Source organism: Aquarana catesbeiana, linkage group LG08, assembly GCF_042186555.1.
Source record: "Aquarana catesbeiana isolate 2022-GZ linkage group LG08, ASM4218655v1, whole genome shotgun sequence".
Lineage (NCBI taxonomy): Eukaryota > Metazoa > Chordata > Amphibia > Anura > Ranidae > Aquarana > Aquarana catesbeiana.
This window is the reverse complement of record NC_133331.1, coordinates 297,739,535-297,766,960: the sequence shown is the minus strand read 5'-3', so window position 1 is coordinate 297,766,960 and position 27,426 is coordinate 297,739,535. Positions and strand designations below refer to the sequence as shown.

At 45.4% G+C, this 27,426-nt stretch overlaps 1 protein-coding gene across 1 annotated transcript; it reads right to left on the bottom strand.

Moving 5' to 3' along the window:
* Positions 1 to 2,117: 2,117 nt before the first annotated feature.
* LOC141106840 (uncharacterized) lies at positions 2,118 to 27,426 on the bottom strand. The gene is given in 3 exon segments (XM_073597770.1): positions 2,118 to 4,891; positions 22,054 to 22,132; positions 26,260 to 27,426. Coding segments are annotated over 3 exon segments (2,856 nt in total). The 5' UTR covers positions 27,417 to 27,426; the 3' UTR covers positions 2,118 to 3,271.

Here is a 27,426-nt window from a genome sequence, read left to right as displayed (position 1 = left end):
GAGAACATTGGTGGATCCCTTCGATCCGACAGCAAAGCTGTGAGCGAGGCCAGAAATCTGCTTCATGATTGGACACGATATGGATCTTGCCTAATCTCATTCTTGGTTATGGAAAACTATGATATTACCAATCCGGTATCAGAGTCTCGGCAAACATGGGGAATTAGATATTTTACAGACATGGCCAATGGTGGAAATTGCCAAACACCAAATTATGATGCTCAGGGAAACCTTCCCCCAACCTACCTACAATGGTGGAATCATTTGTCACAGAGACCAGCAGTACCCTTCTGGAACATTCTGGTGAAGGATAAGTGCGCTCTCAGACATCGTCACAGGTTTGTAACCTCTATACAGCCACTGGATGGCTTCCCCAGACCCCCCCCACCACCACCACCACCACCACCACCATGTTTGCCTGGGCTCCGATATCCCACCTCCAGGTACCAGCATGGCAGAGGAGAGAGAAACCGGAGAACATCCGCTCGCTGATCGCCCCTAGCTAGAATGAACCCGGAAGTGATGTGGATTAGGTCACTTCTGGGTTCAGTGCCATCATTCCTGATCTCTTTGACAGGAGAAGCTGTGAATAGACATGTGTAAAATGAAAACATTTTTATTTTGATTCGTAATTTAAATAATTTTCTTTAGTTAAATTAGGTAACTTTGTTTAATTCATTGAAATGCGATCCTAATTTTCGGAATTCGGATGAATTGAATTAAATTCGACCGAATTTGGAAAATTCTAATCGACATTCAAACTAGAATTTATTCTACATTATTCAAAATTTGAATTGCGGAAGACGGTTATATTCTATTTTGTTCAATTGTTTTTTCTATTCTATTCGTTTCTGTTCTATTCTATTCTTTTATTTTCTATTCTATTTTACCTGTCACAACAAAATGCTATCACATAGGGGGCTATTGGTCCGTTATCTGATAGCAATAAAGTTAACTAAAAAAACAAAGTGAAAGTTACTCCCAAGCTCTTAAGCCACCCCTCCAAGGCTCACATAGACGACATGTCACGAGCTCCTACATAGTAAAATGTTGATTGTGCTACTACTCGTTACATCTCACCATGCACACCAGATTCCGGATCGCCTTTAGAAGTAGCAGGAGGGGTCGCCCGCCCAACCCCACCGCTGCTCGCCAGTGTTTCTCGTGCTTACCGTTCTCCTTGGTAAGCCTGGGAAATGATTCGGCAGTTTGCGCGGCTTGCCACAGAGGTGATGTGAGACCAGATTGTCCCTCCTTACCTCTATGATCTAGGACAAGGGTCTCCAAACTATGGTCCTTCAGTTGTTTAAGAACTACAATTCCCATCATGCCTAGTCATGTCTGTGAATGTCAGTTTCACAATGCATCATGGGACGTGTAGTTCCGCAATATCTGGAGGGCCGTAGTTTGGAGATCCCTGATCTAGGGGGCCGGGAGCATCAGCCATAACCCTGTTTTTTTTTCAGGTCTGCAGTTCTTTAGATGTTGTTCTGGGTTCTTTTATGACCTCCTGGATGTGTCCTCGTCATGCTCTTGGAGTAATTTTTGGTTGGCCGGCCACTCCTGGGAAGGTTCACCACTGTTCCAAGTTATCTCCATTTGTGGATAACGGCTCTCCCCGTGGTTTACTGGAGTTCCAAAGCCTTAGAAATGGCTTTGAAGCCCTTCCTAGACCAATGCATGTACATTACTTTGTTTCTAATCTGTTCTTGAATTTTTTTAGATTGTGACATTATGTGTGGCTTTTTGTGATCTGTTAGCGTGCTTGTCAGACAGCTTCTATTGATGCGATTTCTTGATTCAACAGCTCTGGCAGTAATCAGGCTTGGGCGTGGCAAGTGAAATTTAAATCAGCTTTCCAAAAAATTGTGGTTAATCACAGTTCATTCATGATTCAGCATGGGGGAGGGGGCAATTACTCTTTCACACAGGGCCAGGCAGGTTTGAACAGCTTTTTTCCCCTTAATAAATGAAATAATAATTTAAAAACTGCATCTTGGATTTACTCGGGTTATCTTTGTGTAATATTAAAATTTGTTAGATGATCTGAATAATTTACGTGTGAGAAATATGCAATCAAAAAAATAAAAAAAATAAATCAGGAAGGGGGCAAACACTTTTTCACAGCACTGTATATATACGGCAAATAATGTTTGGGGGTTATAAGTATATTTCTAGCAAAAAAAATACTGATTTTAACTTGTAAACAAAAAGTGTCAGAAAAGGGGCGGGTCTAGGATGTCCATCCATAAAAAATGTGGCGTAGTCGTTCTCCAGGTGAAAGTGCGTGTTCATTCCTTCTGTGTGAATGGGGGGGAAAGATGAATGTTACAATCATTTCCTAGCCGTGCCGAATTCTGCCCCCGATTCAATAAAAACCAATAATTTTCTGAACATCTAGCGGCCATGATTTTTTTCTGAACAACCTTAATTCCTAACAATAACTAACACATTATAACCACTAGATGGAGCCGATGATTGTAAAAAAAAAAACAATCACTGTATTATATAAAATATGTTGAATATTTGTCACGGCTGGAGGAATGTGCGTCACATTCATTCAACAAAGTTTTTAGAAATAGACCTGTAAGTGTTTGTGAAATCTTCCACCACAAAATGTACTCAGCCAATGAAAGGTAATGACTCAATTTTTATTCTAAAAGGCCTAGAGGACCGCCTTTTAAGTGGTGGGGTTAACGTGTTTCATCCTGGAAGACGACTTGAGAAAACAGACCTCTTGCAGAATTTACACCACAAAATGTACTCAGCCAATGAGAGGTAATGACTCCATTTTTATTTTTCTCCTGCTATCAATGGCCAACACGGTACAACACTTCATCCATGTCTTTGGTGATCTCTGATCTCCTTTTCAACTGTTTCTTATGTTGTTGCCTTTTTATTTAGAAAGTTTTATTAAACCCCACATGGGTGTGGCCCCTTTCTCAATACTATGTTTCAATGGGAGAAACATTTACCAATCCAGCCTCTAGATGGAACTGTTGTATCATCCATTCCATAGGACATCTCTTTCAAAAGGTCAGGCTATGCTTGAGGTCTATGAAATGTTTCTTCCATGATGAAGATCAGCCATGGAGTATATCTGAGGTGTATATCAGGGTGTGCTTCTTCCCCACATGTCCAGCAACATTCATATACAAGACATTTCCCGCACTCACTAATACACCTTGAGGGTTGTGTGGGACCCCTGATGTACAGGAAGTCAGGACTTCAGTGAGGAACAATTCCCTCACTCAGGACAGGAAAGTGGCTTCTACTTCGTGTGAGATCTTTGATGACTGGAAAGATTGGACTTATCTGAAAAACATTTCCCGCAAACAGCACAGGAATACGGCTTCTCCCCCGTGTGCAATCTCTGATGTTTGGAAAGTGTGGACTTATCTGAAAAACATTTCCTGCACTCAGGACAGGAATATGGCTTCTCCCCCGTGTGTAATTTCTGATGTCTGTAAAAAGTGGACCTCTGTGAAAAACATTTCCCACACTCAGGACAGAAATACGACTTTTCCCCTGTGTGCCATTTCTGATGATCAGAAAGAGAGGACTTCCCTTTAAAACATTTCCCACACTCACTACAGGAATACGGCTTCTCCCCAGTGTGCAATTTCTGATGATTGGAAAGATTGGACTTATGTGAAAAACATTTCCCGCACTCAGGACAGGAATATGGCTTCTCCCCCGTGTGCAATCTCTGATGCATGGTAAGACTGAACTTCCATGAAAAACATTTCCTGCACTCAGCACAGGAATACGACTTCTCCCCTGTGTGCAATTGCTGATGATCGGAAAGAGAGGACCTCAATGTAAAACATTTCCCACATTCAGAACAGGAATTCGGCTTCTCCCTCGTGTGCAATCTCTGATGATCGGAAAGAGAGGACTTCATTATAAAACATTTCCCGCATTCAGAAAAGGAATATGGCTTCTCCCCCGTGTGCAACTTCTGATGGTGGAAAAGAGCGTACCTCTGTGAAAAACATTTCCCACACTTAAGACAGGAATATGGCTTCTCCCCCGTGTGCAATCTCTGATGTGTGGTAAGACTGGACTTCACTGAAAAACATTTCCCGCACTCAGGACAGGAATACGGCTTCTCACCTGTGTGAGTTCTTTTGTGTACATTAAGTTTGGATTTATAATAGAAGCACTTCCCGCACTCAGCATAGGGAAAGACCTTATCTGTTGGAAGGGCAGCACCATCCTGCACAGTCTGAGGTTCCTCAGGATAAGAGGAATACGATGGTCCGGCACCGTCCCTCACAGTCTGAGGTTCCTCAGGATAAGAGGAATACGATGGTCCGGCACTGTCCCTCACAGTCTGAGGTTCCTCAGGATAAAAGGAATACGATGGTCCGGCACCGTCCCTCACAGTCTGAGGTTCCTCAGGATAAGAGGAATACGATGGTCCGGCACCGTCCCTCACAGTCTGAGGTTCCTCAGGATAAGAGGAATACGATGGTCCGGCACCATCCCGCACAGTCTGAGGTTCCTCAGGATAAGAGGAATACGATGGTCCGGCACCATCCCGCACAGTCTGAGGTTCCTCAGGATAAGAGGAATACGATGGTCCGGCACCGTCCCTCACAGTCTGAGGTTCCTCAGGATAAGAGGAATACGATGGTCCGGCACCGTCCCTCACAGTCTGAGGTTCCTCAGGATAAGAGGAATACGATGGTCCGGCACCGTCCCGCACAGTCTGAGGTTCCTCAGGATAAGAGGAATACGATGGTCCATCTACACTGTGTGGTGCCGGATGGACATTTGGGTTTGCCGGGTTTTCTTCTGGACTATACTGTGTGATGTCCTCATCTTCTACTTTACAGTCTGGAGACAAAGTGAGACAATCCTCTGAGGTTTTCCTCATCTCCCGTCCATCTACTAAAATAGAAATACAAAGATTATTACTAGACATGAGCTGATTGGTTCCCCTAAACCAGGACTCCGCCCACATCAGGCAGCTTTGTCTCTGAGGATCTTACAATTCCCCCCTCAAGGTAACTAGTAAATGGGTCCTCTGATCTCCTACCAGTTCATTTCTTTATTCATGGACCTTAGTCAGTAAGTGAGGAAACAACGAGAACTGTCTTTTATAGGAGTGACAGTGATGAGGGGATTATAGGACGAGTGTCCCCACCCCCTCTATCACTCATTGCCATCTTTCCAACACAAGAAGTCCTGCACTTCCTTATTTAGTCCATGATTTAGTCATGAATAACAGCGAGGCTGAGCCACACCAGAGGTCAGAGAGTGAGGATGGGGGGAGAACAACCAAGATGAAGACTGGACTGATCCTGAAGACCACCATCATTGGGTTATTGACTCCTCCCTCATTATCACTTTCTGTTTAAGGTTCCAAAGTTGGAGGATGTTATCACATTATTATCACCATGTAAAAGTCTGTGCTCCAATCAAATCCTCAGATATAAAATGATCAGCTGGTAGGAAATGGGAGTAACAAAAGAGAATACATATTATGTGTATATATAGCAGTGGGTAGAGGGGAGAGAGGAGAAGTCAGGACTATGTAATGTACAACATAGAGTTTACATTGTTAGTGTCAAGACTCATAATATTGGTAATCAGTGGAAGCTGAAATATTTACTGGAGACAAGTTGCAGAGGTCCCACACCGCTGCCTCCCATCTCCTGAGACTGCACTCAGTGACTTGGGTCTGAGACTATACAGACATATCCCTCCACCCGGCACAGACAGCAAATAACAGAGCAAGTAACCCCGGGAGAATTACTCTGCCAGAGATCTTGCTAGACCCAAGCATGGGGAAGAACCTTAAGGTACATACCCCAGGTGCCTATGGTGAAAATCAGGCCGATATCACTCAGTCCCCGCCCTACTCTGGACCAATCAGTGAGCAGTATGGGTGGAGGAATGTATTTAGTGTTAATGACCCACCTGTGCTGATCTCTGTAGGAGTGTCCTCCTCTATAAATGTCCCCGTTATTCCATCCTCCTCCATAGACTGCTGATCATCCCTCACATACCTCTCTTCTTCTTCTGATTTAACTTCAAATTCTATATCGATTGGATCTCCACTCTAAATCAAAAAAAAAAAATGAGAGAGAATATCATCTGTAAAATAAAAGATTTATTATTGTGACATCATATATATAAAAAAAATACACATCCTCTACACAAGTCCATATTCTAGATTCTCCATACCACCAACCTTGTAACAGTGAGGGATGGTGTGATCTTCCTGTGTGGAATCCCGGGAATACAGAGGACGGGGACATCTCTCTGGTGGGTTCCTGGTATTAGGTGGATCCATCATATCCTTGTGTCCTTCTGATAACTCCTCCATCACTCTATACTCCTCATCTTCCTCTTTATACTCTTCTTTAACCACAATCTGAACATATAATAAAACATTCATTGTGACAAACATGCTTGTGTATAAATCACAAGTACAAGTATTATTTAATCATCTACCTGATGATGGTGAGGGATGGTGTGACCTTCCTGTGTGGAATTCCGGGAATACAGAGGACGGGGACATCTCTCTGGTGGGTTCCCATTACTGGATCCATCTGTAGGAAACACACACATTGACTGAATACATTGTTTCTATGTGTTTATCAGATGATGGGGGATCTAGGTGGACCCTCCGTACTGCTCTCTCCTTTACAATAAAGTCTCCTCTTACCCGGTGATGTGAGGGGCGGCTGATTGTCCATCATGATGTCCTTCCCAGCACCGCTCACCTCTCCTGTCAGCAGCTCAATGATCTCTCTGGTGACTCCTAGAATCTTCTTTTTATTTCTCTATTCTATCAGGGAGGGAGGTGGAGGCAATGTGATGGTCATATGATCTCCAGACTTCACAGGAGGAAAACTCTAGATTTGAACACAAATAGTAAAATCAAATGACATTCCCAGAATCCTCCTCACCTCACTGATCAGGTCTCTTTTTATTTAAACCCCACTTCATGCTGAGGTTTCTGATATTATATACAATGCAGGTCCAACAGGCCTACTTTGAAAGTGAGGAGGCCAGGGGTCGGCCCACATCCTAAGAGCATCAGAAAAGAGTCGGTTAGAGATTTTAAGAGGAGGCGCTGTGAGTTCAGTGTGATGTCATAGGATTCTCTGACTCTGATTGGAGAAACATTGGGAGGAGGAGCTGTGGGGGGTGCTGTGTGAGATTTCTGTACACAGAATAATATCTCCCAGGTGCGTCCCTCCTCTCCTAAACTGAAAGATGATCTTTGTCTTTGCGCTTTGTCAGGACACATCATATTCCTGTGATCTCCGTGTACTCCGGAGACTTTACTGATCACATTTTAGGATGAATATCTGAGACTGGGATCATTATAGGAAAAAAATTCCGGATATTTACTACAAATTAAATGTTTCCCTCTTTCTTCTTCTTTGAATCGTATAAAATAAAGACACACATATTTGAATCCTCCCTAAATAAACGGCCCATCCCCCGCCACTAATAAAAGTACTATAATCTGTTTGTCAGGAGTGCGTTTCACTCCTGCTCCTCATTCCAGCATCCTGGTTTTGGCTGTGATGCATAGGAACAGCGATATGTCTCCTCCCCCAGTCAGCCCCATCCCCCTACAGTAAGAAACACACACGAGGGAACACATTTAACCCCTTGATCGCCCCCTAGTGTTAACCCCTTCCCTGCCAATGACATTTCCGCAGTAATTAGTGCATTTTTATAGCACTTATCGCTGTATAAATGTCAATGGTCCTAAAAATGTGTCAATAGTGTCCGATCTGTCCTCCGCAATGTCGCAGTACCGCAAAAAATCACTGCCACTACTAGTAGGAAAGAAATAAATAAATAAAAATGCCATAAATCTTTCCCCTATTTTGTAGACGCTATAAATTTTGCACAAACCAATCAATATGCGCTTATTGCAATTTTTTTTACCAAAAATATGTAGAAGAATATATATCGGCCTAAACTGATGAAGAAATTGGTTTTTTAAAAACATTTTTGGGATATTTATTATAGCAAAAAGCGAAAAGTAAAAAATATTCTTTTTTTTTTTCAAAATTGTCTCTCTTGTTTTGTTTATAGCAGAAAAATAAAAACCGCAGAGGTGATCAAATACCAGCAAAAGAAAGCTCTATTTGTGGGGAAAAAAGGACGTCAATTTTGTTTGGGTACAACGTCGCACGACCGCGCAATTGGCAGTTAAAGCGACACAGTGCTGCATCTCAAAAAAATGGACTGGTCATTAAGCAGGAAAATATTCTGGTCTGTAAGCGGTTAAGCCAGCCAAGCCTGCAGTCTCATGCTTGTGATATTGCGTTTGTAACATGTGCTCCAAACTCTGTTTGTCTGCCCTTCTCTGCTGTTTGGATTCCCTTGTTGATGACCTCGGTTCGGATATGGACTACTCTCTGACCTCTGTCTGCCTTCTGACTATGGATTTGACCCTGACTATTCTGAACTTTGCCTGCCTTGTACCTGGACTGTCATTGAACCACTCTGCCTGTCTGCCAACCGCAAGTACCTTTTTGCTGTGCTCAGTTTGTTCCTGTCCTGGAGTGGTGTCCAGGCACTATAGTATTGTGTATAAGTCCTGGGGGCAACTGAGTACCGGTAGGCCTGCTTGCCTTATGGGAAGGGGGGCTTCTATAGGTGAAGAATACAGAAGCCAGCTATAGTGTCTGACCGGCTGCATTAGGGGTAAGTGTGACATTGTTAGTATAGATGTAGAAATTCTACAATAGACTGATGAGGTGAGAAGGTGATTGGTGGAAAAGGTGACATCTCCAAAAAGAAGGAAATGTTTCAGCCCTGTAAGTGGGGGGAATGTTCTGACCCCTGAAGGGGTTAATCTAGGTTCCCACACTATATATGTGTGTATCATCATCTGCTGGAGATAAAAGACATCACAGTGACTATGGAGGAAGAGGACGGACATGACGGGAGGTTACTGGGTGTAAATAGAAAATAAGATCTTATTACCTCGTCTGTTGCCACTTCCAACAATGTCTCCTCTCTACTTCCTCCTGACTCACCTCTCACCCGGAACATCCTGTCTGTACCTGACATCACTTCCTGTCTAAGGCCCGTTTCACACTGGGGTAGTGGGGGCGTCGGCGGTAAAACTGCGCTATTTTTAGCGCCACTTTACCGTCGTTTTAGCGGCGGTATTCGGCTGATAGCGATGCGGTTTTAACCCTGGCTGGCGGGCGAAAAAGGGTTAAAACCGCTTGCATAGCGCCGCTACAGCTACAGCGGCACTATGCCTGTGGTATAGCCGCGATGCCCATTGATTTCAATGGGCAGGAGCGGTGAAGGAGCGGTGAATACACCGCTCCTTCACCGCTCCAAAGATGCTGTTTGCAGGAGTTTTTTTTTTCTCTAATGCCAGCGCACCGCTCCAGTGGGAAAGCCCTCGGGCTTTCACACTGGAGAAACAGTAGCGGCAGTTTTAGGTCGGTTTGCAGGCGCTATTTTTAGCGCAATAACGCCTGCAAACCGCCCCAGTGTGAAAGGGGCCTTACATAGAGACTTCCTGTCTCTATGGTAGACATGAGAAGATCACCACCTTGTGGATCTCAGAGGAACTGCAGCCCCGAGAAACATCTCGTAGTGTGAACACGGCCTTGTGCTGTGTGTATGTACTGTATATCCTTATAGATGTGTAGTGCTCCCCCCGCAGGAGCCACTGATGATAACTGGTTCTTTCCCACACAGTACAGAGGCCACCAGTCACCCAAGCAACTGTCCATTCACTCCGACTCCAATAAACAGTCTCAGGGTTTGTCCAATGTAATGAATTGCTTGTAGAACTCGAGGTTTGGGATACTCCCAGTTCGGTTCACACCAGAACCTGCGAACGGACCGAAAATTCGCACGAACGTTAGAACCCCATTGACGTCTATGGGACTCGAACGTTCCAAATCAAAAGTGCTCATTTTAAAGGCTAATTTGCATGGTATTGTCCTAAAAAAGGATTTGGGGACCCGGGTCCTACCCCAGGGGACATGTATCAATGCAAAAAAACTTTTAAAAACGGCCGTTTTTTCGGGAGCAGCGATTTTAATGATGCTTAAAGTAAAAAAAAAAGTGAAATATTCCTTTAAATATCGTACCTGGGGGGTGTCTATAGTATGCCTGTAAAGTGGCACGTGTTTCCCGTGTTTAGAACAGTCCCTGCACAAAATGACATTACTAAAGGAATAAAAGTCATTTAAAACTGCTTGCGGGTTTAATGTAATGTCGGGTCCTGGCAATATGGATGAAAATCAGTGAGACAAACAGCATGGGTACCCCCCAGTCCATTACCAGGCCCTTTGGGTCTTGTATGGATATTAAGGGGAACCCCGCACCCAAATTAAAAAAGGAAAGGTGTGGGGCCACCAGGCCCTATATACTCTGAACAGCAGTATACAGGCGGTGCAAACAAGACAGGGACTGTAGGTTTGTTGTTAAGTAGAATCTGTTTGTAATTTTGAATGGGTACATTTTTAACGTGTTTAGCTCCAGCCAAAAAATCTATTTTAAGCTTTTTGGAAAACATAGGGAAGGGTTATCACCCCTGTGACATTTGTTTTGCTGTCTGTGCTCCTCTTCAGAAGATTTCACCTCACTTTTTGTCCCAATGACAAATGTTTTTTGAAAATTTGGGTTTTTTTGTGGAACAAGGATTGGAAAGCATCAGTGGAAAGGAGAAATGTTTTTCCCATATTAACTCTTACAGGAGAGAATTTTCCTTCCTAGGGGTAGATTTCATCTCACTTCCTGTTGTCTCCTTCCGTTTGCAAGTTAGATGTTTGAAAGTAGGGGCCTGCCCTATATACTCAGCAGAAATTTGGGCCTTAGGTGTTGTTGTGGCCACAACACTGTAAGCCCTCACAGGGCCCTGCTGTGAAATATTAGATCAAGAATTGTAATTACATGCCCCTGTTGAACAAGGGCAGAAAAATTGGGCCTTTGGTGGTGGTGGCACAACACTGTAAGTCCTCATTCGCTCTTGGTGGGTGCAGAAATGGGCCCTGTTGTGAAATATTGGATCAAGAATTGTAATTACATGCCCCTGTTGAACAGGGGCTGAAAAATTGTGCCTTAGGCACTGGTGGTGGCGCCCAGAACCAAAAATGTTCTTACAAGCTATCAGCGTGATGATTGAGGAGGAGGAGGATAATTACTCAGGATAGTCACTCAGCATCAGCATAGGCAGTCTTTGAAGGGATCTGAGATTTCAAAAAAAATTATTCGGTTACATCAGCATCAGGTGCTTGGTAGCTGGTGGTAATCCAAGACTGATTCATTTTTATGAAGGTCAGTCGATCGACCGAGTCGGTGGACAGGCGCACCCTGTGATCGGTTACAAAGCCTCCAGCAGCACTGAATGTGCGTTCCGAAAGAACGCTGGATGCAGGACAGGCCAGTAGCTCAATTGCATGCTGTGCAAGCTCTGGGCAGTGATCCATCCTCAAGACCCAGTAACCCAGAGGATTTTCGGTGGGAAAGGTGTCCAAGTCAGATCTTGCCCCTAGTTATTCCTGCACCATGTAAAACAGACGCTGGCGATGGTTGCTGGAACCGATCATACCTTGGGGCTGCAAACCAAAAAATTGTCTGAACGCATCGGTCAGACGGCCACCTTCTCCACCACTCCTTCTTTGACTGAACGAAGCCTCAGCAACACGTTGTCCAGAAACAGGAGTTTGTAACCTCCCAGTCTCTGGGAACGCGTTGCACAGACCTTTCTGCAAGGCCTCCCGAAGATGTTTCATCCTCTGCTCCCTCTGCGATGGCAAGATAAGGTCCGCAATTTTACACTTGTAACGTGGATCAAGTAGGGTTGCCAGCCAGTATCGGTCCTTCTCCTTGATACCACGAATACGAGGATCCTTACGCAGGCTTTGCAGGATCAGGGAGGCCATGCAGCGTAGGTTTGCTGAGGCATTCGGTCCGGAGTCCTCTGGGTCACTAAGGACGACATGGTCCGCAGCCACCTCCTCCCAGCCACATACAAGTCCATGTGTTTCTTGGGACTGATCCCTTAAAGACTGCTGCTGATGCTGAGTGCCAGGCTCCACCTCCATACTGACACAATCTTCCTCCTCCTCCTCTTCCTGTGTGATCGGCGGGCACGCAGGAACACTGTCTGGATAAAGGGGGCCTTGAGAGCTAAGGAAGTCCTCCTCTTCCTGCCTCTGTTCTGCCTCAAGTGCCCTGTCCATTATTCCACGCAGCGTGTGGACAAGGGGGACAGTGTCACTTATACATGCACTGTCACTGCTCACCATCCGTGTGGCCTCAAATGGTGACAGGACAGTGCATGCATCCCTGATCATGGCCCACTGGCGTGGGGAAAAAAAACAAGCTCCCCTGACCCTGTCCTGGTGCCATAGTCGCACAGGTACTCATTGATGGCCCTCTGCTGCGTGTGCAGCCGCTGCAGCATGGCCAACGTTGAGTTCCACCTGGTGGGCATGTCACAGATTAGGCAGTTCTTGGGCAGGTTAAACACCTTTTGGAGGTCCGCCAGCCGAGCACTGGCATTATATGACCGGCGGAAATGCACACAGACTTTCCTGGCCTGCCTCAGGACATCCTGTAAGCTCGGTTACCTGCCCAAGAACCGCTGCACCACCAAGTTAAGGACGTGAGCCAAACAGGGCACATGGGTCATTTGTCCCTGTCGGAGGGCAGAGAGGAGGTTGGTGCCATTGTCGCAAACCACCATTCCTGCCTTAAGTTGCCATGGCGTCAACCACCTCTGAACCTGCCCCTGCAGAGCTGACAGAACCTCTGCCCCAGTGTGGCTCCTATCCCCCAAGCACACCAGCTCAAGCACCGCATGGCATCTTTTGGCCTGCGTACTTGCGTAGCCCCTTGAACGGCTACGGAGCACCACTGGTTCCGAGGACAAAGCACAGGAAGAGGCCATGGAGGAAGAAGAAGAGGAGGGGGTGGAGGAGAGAGGTGTGTCACAATCATTAGTAGTGGCATTTTGGAGGCGTGGTGGCGGAACAACCTCCAACACTACTGTACCTTGTCCTGCATCCTTCCCAGCTGCCAGCAGAGTCACCCAATGCGCTTGAAACTTAGGTAACGTCCCTGTCCATGCCTGCTGGACCATGAGTCAGCGGTAATATGCACCTTACCGCTCACCGCCCTGTCCAGCGAGGTATGGACATTGCCTTCCACATGCTGGTAAAGAGCCAGAATCGCCATCCGTGAGAAAAAGTGGCGTTTGGGTACCTGCCACTGAGGAACCGCACATTCCACAAACTCACGGAAGGGGGCAAAGTCTACCAACTGAAAAGGCAGATGTTGAAGTGCTAGCAATTTTGCCAAGCTAGCATTCAACCGCTGGGCCTGTGGATGGCTGGGAGCAAACTTCTTTTGGCGGTGCAGCAGCTGGGGCAGGGAAATTTGCCTGGTACAATCTGAGGTCGGTGTACCAAAAGCAGATTGCCCACAAGTACTTGGCTGTGACACACCTAATTCTACACCTTCATTCCTCTCAGTGCAGGTCTCAGAGGACTGAAGGTATAGTGGGGTTGGAGATCTCAGCTGATGAGGAGCAAGGAGAGGTCCTCTTTGTTCTTTGGTGTGGGACTTTTAGATACGCTTGCCAACAAACTGCATGGCAGGTCAACATATGTCTGGTCAAGCACGTGGTACCCAAGCGGGAAATGTTTTGGCCACGCGAGATACGCTTGAGACATATGTTGCAAATAGCAGCGGTGCGATCTGATGCACTCGTCTCAAAAAAGGCCCACACCAAAGAACTTTTTGAATAACGCGCAGAGACTGCAGCGCCCTGCACATGTGGAGCTTTGGGGTGTGATGCAGTCAGTGTGCTGCCCTTAGGCCGGCCCCTGGAGGGCATCCTGCCTAGTTGGTGATGTGCCGCCTCCTCTTCCTCCTCCTCCTCCTCTCTCCTATCAGGCACCCACGTTGAGTCAGTGACCTCATCATCCCCTCCCTCCTCATCACTGGAGCAAAGCTGGCAGTATGCTGCAGCAGGGGGAGCATGACTGCCAGATTGCTGTCCTTCTTGGGCACCCCCTCTGTCCGTGCTCATGTTACTGCCTTCATCGAGCTCAGTATCATCATCAGAGGCTTCCAAACGCTGGGCATCCTCCTGGAGCATGTACCCAACACTGTGGTCAAACAGTTTGAGGGACTCCTCAGGAGGACATGGTGGGGCTAGGGAAGGAGTCACTGATGACATTGAGCCGAGGGAAGAGGCCGCTGCTTTGCCAGACAAAGTACCCTGAGCATGGGTGAGAGAGGATGAGGAGGATGAGGACGGCTTGGTCATCCACTCGACCAAGTCTTCCGCATGTTGCGGCTCAACACGGCCAGCTGCCGAAAAAAAGCCCAAGCGTGTCCCACGGCCACATGCTGATGAGGATGCACCGTCTCCACGACCAGCACTAGACACAGAGCCTGCTTGCCCTCTCTTATTGGCTTGTGACTGTCTGCCTCTCCTTCTTGGCCTTCCAGACATACTAATGGCCTGTAGCTGCACTAAGCTGGGATATATATATATAATGTACTGATACTGCAGCTAGCAAAATCAACTGCCTGCCTGTAGTATGAGAACACCACCAACCTTCTACAGGTAGCTTTAGCTGAACACTGTGCAGAGCTCGCAAAAAAATTACTTGTAGTTTTAGCTGAACACTGTGAGCAGGACGCACTGCACTAACTGTAAATAGTCTAGCTGCCTGACTGTGGTACTAATAGGATCAAAAGAACACCAGTAATTTTCTTCAGGTAGCTGTAAATACTGTAACAAGACAAGCCTACCTGTCAGTAGGAAGATAACAGGAACGGATCTAGCTAAACTGAATAGAGTGTATATATATATATATATATATATATATATATATATATATATATATATATATATATATGCAACACCTGGGATGCATATATATACACAATACACTGTAAGTGCAGCTAACTGACTGACTGTTCTGCCTAATCTATCTAACTCAAATGAAATGACATTGTCTCTCTGTCTATCTTTGTATCTCAACGCCGAAACACACTACACAGGGCCGCTGTGCAGGTGGCCTTATATAGTGTGGGGTGTGTTCTAAACCCCCTGAGCCATAATTGGCCAAAGCCACCCTGGCTTTGGCCAATTACAGCTCTCTCTACCGACGGCGCTGTGATTGGCCAAGCATGTGGATCATAGTGCATGCTTGGCCAATCATCAGCCAGCAATGCACTGCGACGCCGCAGTGAATTATGGGCCGTGACGCGCCACACGAATTTGGAGCGAACGGCCCATAACGTTCGGAATTTGGCGAACGACCGAACAGCCAATGTTCGAGTCGAACATGGGTTCGACTCGAACGCGAAGCTCATCCCTACTCCAAAACTGCTACCAACATTAACCCCTTGCCTACCGGGCAATTTTACCCCCTTCCTGCCCACGACAATATTCAGCGCTGTCACACTTTGAATGACAATTGCGCGGTCATGCAACTCTGTACCCAAATGAAGTAGCAATGACTGTAGTTGTCAGAGGAATAACAGAAACTTTGTTTGCCAATACCGGCATTTCCCTGTACGCCTGCGTGGCAGAATGGCGAATCGGCACATGCGGGTTCGCGACTCAGCGGACCGCGTCACGGCACAACGCCACACATAGACGTGCGAGTCAGCGGGCCGCGGCACGACGAAACGGCGTAAGCACATACGCATCTTAGCCGCACAACGTGAGTTCCCCTGGCGGCCCTATAAAAGGCAGCCCAGCTCTCTGGCTTATTGCTGGTTTGTCATTTCACCTTCTGTGTTCCTGTTCCTTAGTTCTGCTATTGACTCCTGCCTATTGTGACCCGGATTGCCTTGACCACCCTTGAACTTCTCCTGCACCTTGACCTCGGCTTGCTTAACAGATTCCTCTTCTGTCTGCTCCAGTGTTTGACCCCCGGCTTCTCCTTAAGACTTCGCTCCTGCCTGCTCCAGTGTTTGACCCCGGCCTGTCTTGGACTCTCCCATTGATTGATTCCTGTGTATGACCTTGGCTTGTTTAAATGGACTTCCTTCCTACCGGCTTGCTGTGTTTGACCCCCTGGCTTCTCTACATACTTTGTTCCAGTTGTCTACTTCAGGACCAAGGTGTTTGAGCCCCAGTCTGATTCCTCTGCTGATCACCTTCCGGGTGTACCCTGCACAGACTTACTACCAGACGGAAGTTCAACACGCAAGCTCCTACTGGTGCCTGGCGACCCGTGCCTCTCTGTGCCCGATACCCTCTGTGCCACCTCCAGGGGTATAGCGAACTCAGCTGCAAGGGGAGTCGCTCTCAGCATCTCGGCCCTGGTGAGTACCCTGACAGTAGTTCAGAATAATTGGCTCGTTTTAAAAATTTGTGTTTTTGTACTACGCATATGCCTCCCTTTCCTGTGATTTATGGTAAACGCGATCATCCTATGACCGATAGATCCCAAGTTGTCACGTATCTCCACATCTGAGATCAGACTTGGATCATTCGTAATTTATAGATCTAGCAGGGCATTCTTTCTAGTTGGGGAATCCACCATTTGGGACATGAAGTTGTCCTGTAAAACATTCAAGAAATGACGGGCCTTTAGTGAGTGAGCTGTTCCCTCTGCCCAGTCGATATCGGGATAATTGAAGTCCCCCATTATGATTACAGTTCCCTGTTTCCCTGCCATTTCTATCTGAGATAGTAATTCCAGATCCTCTTCCTTCTTCACCTTGGGCGGCCTATAGCATACCCCCACTATTCATTTCCCACTCACTTCCTCTCTTTGATGTTCTACCCATACAGATTCCATTTTCCCCCAGGTCCCATACATAATGTCGCTCCTCTCTAGCACCCTTATATAACTTTTGACATATAGACACACCCCTCCCCCTCTTCTACATTTCCTGTCCTTTCAATACAAGTATATTGGCCAGCCAATCGTGTGAGCTGTCAAACCAAGTTTCAGTTATTCCCACAAAGTCCAAGTCCTCCTCGTGTAATGGCAGCTCCAGATCCGCTATTTTGTTAGCTAGACTCCTAGCATTTGTGTATACTCCTCCCTATAGTTGTATGAGTGACTATCGTTTTCCCCCTTTGTTTCTGAATTTGAATTTCCCACTCACAATACCCCGTGATTAGTTGTTATGGTTGTATTTTCACTGCTATTACTACTGCTGACTCTCCTATCACCCTCTGTCACCAGCTCCCTGTCAGGTATCACTTTCTCTGATCCCCCCCCCCCCCAACACCTAGTTTAAAAGCCCCTCCAGCTTTGTGGTCATCTTACTTTCCAATAGAACTGTACCGTCCCCATTAGGGTGCAGCCCGTCCTTACTAAAGAGCCAGTAACCGACTGAGAAAACAGCCCAGTTCTCCAGGAACCCAAATCCCTCTTTCCTGCACCAGTTCCTCGGGCCACTTGTTCAGTTCCCCAAGCTCCTGCTGCCTATTTCAGAGAAAACTACCTTGGAGGTCCTTTTCCTCAATTTATTCCCCAAGTCCCTGAAATAATTTTTTAGCACTCTCCACCTTCCTGTGACTTGGTCATTGGTACCAACATGTATAATGACCGTTAGATCCTCCCCATCCCCTCCCAATAATCTGTCCACCCGATTTGTGATGTGCCGAACCCGAGTGCCCGGTAATCACCAGACTTCTTCGGCAACCCCGGTCTTTCTGACAGATTGTCCTCTCTGTCCTCCTAATAATTGAGTCTCCCACTACCAGCACTTGTCTGGCCTTACCTGTATCACCGCTCCCCTCCTTACTGAAGCCGTCACTCCACCGGCAGCTAGGGAAGGGCGCCTGCTCCAGCACTGCCACCCCTGAGCTTGTATCCCCATCATCATGCAACTTGGCATATTTGTTGGGGTGTACCAACTCAGGACTGGCCTCCCTAACACTCTTCAATCTACCCCTCCTCCTTTCTGTCACCCAGCTACCTACCTCTGGATCCTGTGCTTCCATCTCTCCAACCTCCTCTAGGCTGGCCCCCTGCCAGCACCTGCTGGGTAATGCCCAAGATCCTCTCCAGGTTGCTAATGCTTCTCAGTGTTGCTACTTGATTCTTCAGATCCAGGACCTGGACTTCCAGAGAAGCAAATCGCTCACATCTCCCACAGCAGTATGCGCCCTCGCTTGGCTCATCAAGGAACCCATACATGGTGCAGGATGTGCACTGAGTGGCATCACCAGTCCTGTTGGACATTTTTACCCTCTATTCTATTGGGGAAATTGAGTAGGACTAACTATTTGTAACCTACCCAATTCCCAGCTCTCTACTCCTAGTGCACCCACAATACACGGGCACTCATTATATTGTATTGTAACTGTACTGTCTGCCCTCATGTTGTAAAGCATTGTGCAAACTGTTGGCACTATATAAATCCTGTATAAAAATAATAATAATAATATATGTGTGTATCATCATCTGCTGGAGATAAAAGACGTCACAGTGACTATGGAGGAAGAGGACGGAACATGACGGGGGGGTTACTGGGTGTAAATAGAAAATAAGATCTTATTACCTCCTCTACTGCCACTTCCAACAATGTCTCCTCTGTTATTCGCACCTCATGGAACTTCCTGCATCACTTCCTGTTTGTCCCTGACATCACTTCCTGTCTTCCATAGAGACTTCCTGTCTGGGTAGAAGTGAGATCCCCACCTTGTGGATCTCAGAGGAACTGCAGCCCAGAGAAACGTCTCACACGGCCTTGTGCTGTGTGTGTATGTACTGTATATCCTTATAGATGTGTAGTGCTCCCCCCCGCAGGAGTCACTGATGATAACTGGTTCTTTCCCACACAGTACAGAGGCCCCCCAGTCACCCAAGCCAACTGTCCATTCACTCCAACTCCAATAAACAGTCTAGGAGTTTGTCTTTTGTAATGAATTGCTTGTAGAACTCGGGGTTTGGGATACTCCAAAACTGCTAGCAACATTAACCCCTTGCCTACCGGGCAATTTCACCCCCTTCCTACCCAGGACAATTTTTTAGTTTTCAGCGCTGTCACACTTTGAATGACAATTGCGCGGTCATGTAACACTGTACACATAGGACATTTTTATAATTTTGTTGCCACAAATAGAGATTTCTTTTGGTGGTTTTTAATCACCAATGGGGTTGTTATAGTTTACTGAATAAACAAAAAAAGATCGATAATTTTGAGAAAAAACAAAAATTTTGGGGGGCGCAAACAAACCTCTCCAACTACACACTCACCACAGTCACAGCTCCCCTGATACGGCTCTCCACCGTGGCTTCAGTGTTAACTTTCCGTGTTTCAAATATTCAGTCTTCTGATTGGCCGGGTTGAGAAGATGGAAACTGGAAGTGACGCGACGGCGATTATTGATTCACTAAAAGCCAAAGTGGGAGGGTTTGGGGGCGGAGAGCTCTGTGCCCCGAGGACAATTTAAAACAAGCCAATTAGAGCCTCAGGCTCTGATCACGTGCTTGTCAAAAAATAGACTCCCATTAGTCCGGCGCCCTGCACAGTGCACACACATAGAACGATTTCTTTAAATAAATGATAAAATGACTAACATTTTTTAACTTTAAGATGTTAAAAAATATTAGTCATTATCATTTATTTAAAATGAAATCATTCTATGACTGGCTTTCCTATTTGTCAAAACATATGGACCGGCCGCCACTGTGTGTGTGTATGTACTGTATATCCTTATAGATGGGGTCATCTCCACTCCTACCAAGGGGGAGAGAAATATATTACTGCCTAGTCCAGCCTTTCTCAGCCAGGGTTCCTTCAAAGGTCTTTAGGGGTTCCCTGAGCAATGAACCATTTCTGTCTCTCAGTAACAACTGACATCAATGATCTGTATGTGTGGCGGCCTTCCCACTGATGACGATGTAAGAATGTCCTTCTCCCATCGGTCACCAATGTAAGGGACCACTACAATGACCACTGATATAAGGGGGTCCTTCTCCCATCGGTCACCAATGTAAGGGACCACTACAATGACCACTGATATAAGGGGGTCCTTCTCCCATTGGTCACCAATATAAGGGACCACTACACTGACCTCTGATATAAGGAGGTCCTTCTCTCATTGGTCACCAATGTAAGGGACCACTACACTGACCACAGATATAAGGGGGTCCTTCTCCATTGGTCACCAATGTAAGGGGACCACTACACTGACCTCTGATATAAGGGGGTTCTTTTTCCATTGGTCACCAATGTAAGGGGACCACTACACTGACCTCTGATATAAGGGGGTCCTTCTCCCATTGGTCACCAATGTAAGGGACCACTACACTGACCTCTGATATAAGGGGGTCCTTCTCCCATTGGTCACCAATGTAAGGGGACCACTACACTGACCTCTGATATAAGGGGGTTCTTTTTCCATTGGTCACCAATGTAAGGGACCACTACACTGACCAGTGATATAAGGGGATTCTTCTCCCACAGGCTTACCCCCCAGGAAAAAAACAATTTTGGCCCCGTATTGTACTGCCTGGAGAACATTGGTGGATCCCTTCGATCTGACAGCAAAGCTGTGAGCGAGGCCAGAAATCTGCTTCATGATTGGACACGATATGGATCTTGCCTAATCTCATTCTTGGTTATGGAAATCTATGATATTACCAATCCGGTATCAGAGTCTCGGCAAACATGAGAATTAGATATTTTACAGATGTGGCCAATGGTGGAAATTGCCAAACACCAAATTATGATGCTCAGGGAAACCTTCCCCCAACCTGCCTACAATGATGGAATCATTTGTCACAGAGACCAGCAGTACCCTTCTGGAACATTCTGGAGAAGAATAAGTGCATTCTCAGACATCGTCACAGGTTTGTAACCTCTATACAGCCACTGGATGGCTTCCCCAGACCCCCCCCCCACCACCACCACCATGTTTGCCTGGGCTCCGATATCCCACCTCCAGGCACCAGCATGGTGGTAGAGGAGAGAGAGAGACCAGAGAACATCCGCTCGCTCATCACCCCTAGCTAGAATGAACCCAGGAGTGATGTGGATTAGGTCACTTCTGGGTTCAGTGCCATCATTCCTGATCTCTGTGACCAGGGAAGCTGTGAATAGACATGTGTAAAATGAAAACATTTTTGTTTGTAATTTAAATTATTTTCTTTAGTTAAATTAGGTAACTTTGTTTAATTCATTGAAATTTGATTCTAATTTTCTGAATATGGGTGAAATGAATTCAATTCGACCGAATTTGGAAAACTCTAATCGACATTCAAATTAAAATTTACTCTACAGTATTCAAAATTCGAATTTCGGAAGACGGTTATATTCTTTCTATTTTGTTCAATTGTTGTCTCTTCTTTTCATTTCTGTTCAATTCTATTCTTTTATTTTCTATTCTATTCTACCTGTCACAACAAAATGCTATCACATAGGGGGCTATTGGTCCGTTATCTGATAGCAATAAAGTTAACTAAAAAAAAATTCTGAAAGTTACTCTCAAGCACTTAAGCCACCCCTTTGAAGGCTCACATAGACGACATGTCACGAGCTCCTACATAGTAAAATGTTGATTGTGCTACTACACGTTACATCTCACCGTGCACACCAGAGTGTGGATCGCCTTTAGAAGTAGCGGGAGAGGTCACCCGCCCAACCCCACCGCCGCTCGCCAGTGTTTCTCGTGCTTACCGTTCTCCCTGGCGAGCCTGGGAAACGATCCGGCGATTCGCGCGGCTTGCCACAGAGGTGATAAGAGACCAGATTGTCCCTCCTTACCTCTATGATCTAGGACAAGGGTCTCCAAACTATGGCCCTCCAGTTGTTTAGGAACTACAATTCCCATCATGCCTAGTCATGTCTGTGAATGTCAGTTTCACAATGCATCATGGGACGTGTAGTTCCGCAATAGCTGGAGGGCCGTAGTTTGGAGATCCCTGATCTAGGAGGCCGGGAGCGACGTCATGAAGCTATCAGCCATAACCCCATTTTTTTTTTCAGCCGGCGATTCTGTTTCTCATAAAAGTGATCTGAGTGGCTGATTAGCTGCTGGATCACTTTTAGGAGCAGGGGGTCTCCTTCCCCCTCCCGCTGCTCGGCAGTGTTTCTCAGGCTTACCGTTCTTATGGGCGAGCCCAGGAAACGATCCAACGGTTTGTGTGGCTGGCCATAGAGGTGAACAGAGACCAGATCATCTCTGATTACCTCAATGATGACATCATGATGACCGTGACATCACTTCCGTTCTAGGGCGGAAGATCTATTTTTTTGCTTATAAAGGTAGAGGAGAGATTTAGTATCTTATTAACCCAGATGTCTCCATAAAGAGGACCTGTCATCCCTTATTTCTATCACAAGGGATGTTTACATTTCTTGTGATAGGAATAAAAGTGTTAAATAATTTTTTAAAGGGACAGTGTAAAAATAAAATAAAATATTTTAAAGTACCCCCATCCCTCCGTGCTCGCGTGTAGAAGCAAACGCATATGTAGATTGCGCACATACGGTGTTCGCACCACACACGTGAGGTATCGCCCGCAAACAATTCTAAACTGATAACCTGTAAAATTCTTTAAAGTGTCGCCCATGGAGATTTTTATCCAACTCAGTACCGGGCACTTTCACCCCCTTCCTGCCCAGACCAATTTTCAGCTTTTAGCGCTCTCACACTTTGAATGACAATTACTCAGTCATGTAACACTGAACCCAAACAACATAAATATCTTTTTCTTTTTTCTTTTTTTTACACAAATTGAGCTTTCTTTTGGTGGTATTTAATCACCACTGGGTTTTTTTTTTATATTTTGCGATGCAAGTAAAAAAAGAAAGAGCGAAAATTATGAAAATAAAACCCACTTTTTTTAAGTTTCTATTATAAAATTTGCAAATAAGTAAGTTTTGTTCATTAATTTGGGCCAAAATTTATACTGCTACATATCTTTTGTAAAAATAACCCAAATTAGTGGATATTATTTCGGTTTGTGTGAAGGTCATAGAGTCTACAAGCTATGGTGCAAATCATTAAAAATGGATCATACCTGATGTACTGACGGCCGATTCTCATTTCTTGAGGCCCTGAAATGTCAGGAAAGTACAAATACCCCTCAAATGACCCCTTTTTGGAAAGTAGACAGTCCAAGGTATTTAGTGAGAAACATGGCAAGTTTTTTGAAGTTGTAATTTTTTACCACAATTTTGGGGAAAAATCAAGGTTTTTATTTATTTTTTACACAAAATTGTCATAACAACAGGTTATTTTTCACACACAGCATATGCATACTTCCAGTTACAGACCAAAATACATTTTGCTACTTCTCCCGAGTATGGCGATACCCCATGTGTGAGACTTTTACACAGCCTGGCCACATATTGAGGCCCAACATGCAGGGAGCACCTTCAGCATAAATTACACATCTAATTTCCTGACAACCTATCACACTTTTGAAGGTCCTGGAGCACCAGGACAATGGAAACACCCACAAAATGACCCCATTTTGGAAAGTAAACACCCCAACGTATATTCTATGAGGCATGGGCTGGAGACAGGTACTCTGATGGGCTGGAGACAGATACTCTGTCGGCCTGGAGACAGGTACCCGGGTACTCAGATAACCCGAGTAAATACAAAATGCACTTTTTAAATGGTTTCATTTATTAAGGCAAAAAAGCTGTCCAAACCTGCCTGGCTTTATGTGAAAAAGTAATTGCCCCCTAAACCTAATAACTGGTTGTGCCACCCTTGACAGCAACAACTGCAATCAATCGTTTGTCATAACTGGCAATGAGTCTTTCACATCGCTGTGGAGCAATTTTGGCCCACTCTTCTTTGCAGAATTGTTTTAATTCAGCCACATTGGAGGGTTTTCAAGCATGAACGGCCTGTGCAAGGTCATGATACAGCATCTCAATTGGATTCAGGCTTTGACTAGGTCACTCCAAAGCCTACATTTTGCTTTGTTTGAACCATTTGGAGGTGGACTTGCTGTTGTGTTTCGGATCATTGTCCTGCTGCATAACCCAAGTGCACTTGAGCTTGAGGTCACAAACTGATGGCCGGACATTCTCATTTAGGATTTTCTCAGAATTCATGGTTCCATCAATTATGGAAAGTCGTCCAGGTTCTGAAGCTGCAAAAGCAGCCCCAGACCACAACGCTAACACCACCATGTCTGACTGTTGGTATGATGTTGCTGTTATGAAATGCTATATTCATTTTAGGCCAGATGTAACGGGACGCACACCTTCCAAAAAGTCCATTTTTGGTCTCATCAGACCACAGAATATTTGCCTAAAAGTCTTGGGGATAATCAAGATGTTTTTTGGTAAATGTGAGATGAGCCTTTGTGTTCTTTTTGGTCAGCAGTGGCTTTGGCCTTGGAACTCTCCCATGGACGCCATTTTTGCCGAGTCTCTTTCCTATTGGTGAATCATGAACACTGATCTTACCTGAGGCAAGTGAGGCCTGCAAGTCTTTAGATGTTGTTCTGGAGTCTTTTATGACCTCCTGGATGAGTCGTCGTCATGCTCTTGAAGTAATTTTTGGTTGGCCCGCCACTCCTGGGAAGGTTCACCACTGTTCCAAGTTATCTCCATTTGTGGATAAGGGCTCTCCCCGTGGTTCACTGGAGTTCCAAAGCCTTAGAAATGGCTTTGAAACCCTTCCTAGACCGATACATGTACATGATTTTGTTTCTAATTTGTTCTTGAATTTTTTTAGATTGTGACATTATGTGTGGCTTTTTGTGATCTGTTAGCGTGCTTCACTTTGTCAGACAGCTTCTATTCATGTGATTTCTTGATTCAACAGCTCTGGCAGTAATCAGGCCTGGGCGTGGCAAGTGAAATTTGACTCATCTTTCCAAAAAATTGTGGTTAATCACAGTTCATTCATGATTCAGCATGGGGGAGGGGGCAATTACTTTTTCACACAGGGCCAGGCAGGTTTAAACAGCTTTTTTCCCCTTAATAAATGAAATAATAATTTAAAAACTGCATCTTGGATTTACTCGGGTTATCTTTATGTAATATTAAAATTTGTTAGATGATCTGAATCATTTAAGTGTGAGAAATATGCAAAAAAAAAATAAATAAAAAAAATCAGGAAGGGGGCAAATACTTTTTCACAGCACTGTATATACACAGTATATATACGGCATATAATGTTTGGGGGTTATAAGAAATTTTCTAGCAAAAAATACAGATCTTAACTTGTACACAAAAAGTGTCAGAAAAGGGGCGGGTCTAGGATGTCCATCCATAAAAAATGTGGCGTAGCCGTTCTCTGGGTGAAATGCGTGTACATTCCTTCTGTGTGAATGGGGGGGGGATGGGATGAATGTTACCATCATTTCCGAATTCTGCCCCCGATTCAATAAAAACAATAATTTCCTATAATCGCCCGCAACATCTAGCGGCCATCATTTTTTTCATAAAAATAGAGAACTAACATTATGGCCACTAAATGGAGCCAATGATTGTAAGACAAAATAATCATTGTATTATATAAAATATGGTGAATATTTGTCACGGCTGGAGGAATGCGCGTCACATTCATTCAACAAAGTTTTTAGAAACAGACCTGTAAGTGTTTGTGAAATCTTCCTCCACAAAATGTACTCAGCCAATGAGAGGTAATGACTCCATTTTTATTTTAAAAGCCCTAGAGGACCGCCTTTTAAGTGGTGGGGTTAACGTGTTTCGTCCTGGAAGACGACTTGGGAAAACAGACCTCTTGCAAGAGTTTACACCACAAAATGTACTCAGCCGATGAGAGGTAATGACTCCATTTTTATTTTAAAAGCCCTAGAGGACCGCTTTTTAAGTGGTGGGGTTAACGTGTTTCGTCCTGGAAGACGACTTGGGAAAACAGACCTCTTGCAAGAGTTTACACCACAAAATGTACTCAGCCAATGAGAGGTAATGACTCCATTTTTATTTTAAAAGCCCTAGAGGACCGCCTTTTAAGTGGTGGGGTTAACGTGTTTTGTCCTGGAAGACGACTTGGGAAAACAGACCTCTTGCAAGAGTTTACACCACACAATGTACTCAGCCAATGAAAGGTAATGACTCCATTTTTATTTTTCTCCTCCTATCGATGGCCAACACGGTACAACACTTCATCCATGTCTTTGGTGATCTCTGATCTCCTTATCAACTGTTTCTTACATGATGAAGATCAGCCATGGAGTATATCTGAGGTGTATATCAGGGTGTGCTTCTTCCCCACATGTCCAGCAACATTTATATACAAGACATTTCCCGCACTCACTAATACACCTCGAGGGTTGTGTGGGACCCCTGATGTACAGGAAGACAGGACTTCACTGAGGAGCTATTCCCTCACTCAGGACAGGAATATGGCTTCTCCCCATGTGAGATCTCTGATGTCTGTAAAAAGCGGACATCTGTGAAAAACATTTCCTGCACTCAGCACAGGAATACGGCTTCTCCCCTGTGTGCAATCTCTGATGTCTGTAAATAGTGGACTTATCTGAAAAACATTTCCCGCACTCAGGACAGGAATACGGCTTTTACCCCGTGTGCAACTTCTGATGACGGAAAAGATGGGACTTCTGTAAAAAACATTTCCCGCACTCAGAACAGGAATACGGCTTTTCCCCCGTGTGCCATCTCTGATGATTGAAAAGATGGGACTTCTGTAAAAAACATTTCCCGCACTCAGGACAGGAATACGGCTTTTCCCCCGTGTGCAATCTCTGATGATTGAAAAGATGGGACTCCTGTGAAAAACATTTCCCGCACTCAGGACAGGAATACGGCTTTTCCCCCGTGTGCAATCTCTGATGATCGAAAAGATGGGACTTCCGTGAAAAACATTTCCCGCACTCAGGACAGGAATACGGCTTTTCCCCTGTGTGCAATCTCTGATGGTTGAAAAGATGGGACTTCTGTGAAAAACATTTCCCGCACTCAGGACAGGAATACGGCTTTTCCCCCGTGTGCAATCTCTGATGCTTGAAAAGATAGGACTTTTGTGAAAAACATTTCCCGCACTCAGGACAGGAATACGGCTTCTCCCCTGTGTGAGATCTATGATGTATGGAAAGATGGGACTTCCGTGAAAAACATTTCCCGCACTCGGTACAGGAAAACCTCTTATGTTTTGGAAGGATGGCACCATCCCCCACAGTCTGAGGTTCCTCAGGATAAGAGGAATACGATGGTCCGGCACCATCCCCCACAGTCTGAGGTTCCTCAGGATAAGAGGAATACGATGGTCCGGCACCGTCCCTCACAGTCTGAGGTTCCTCAGGATAAGAGGAATACGATGGTTCGGCACCGTCCCGCACAGTCTGAGGTTCCTCAGGATAAGAGGAATACGATGGTCCATCTACACTGTGTGGTGCCGGATGGACATTTGAGGTAGCCGGGTTTTCTCCTGGACTATACTGTGTGATGTCCTCATCTTCTACTTTACAGTCTGGAGACAAAGTGAGACAATCCTCTGAGGTTTTCCTCATCTCCCGTCCA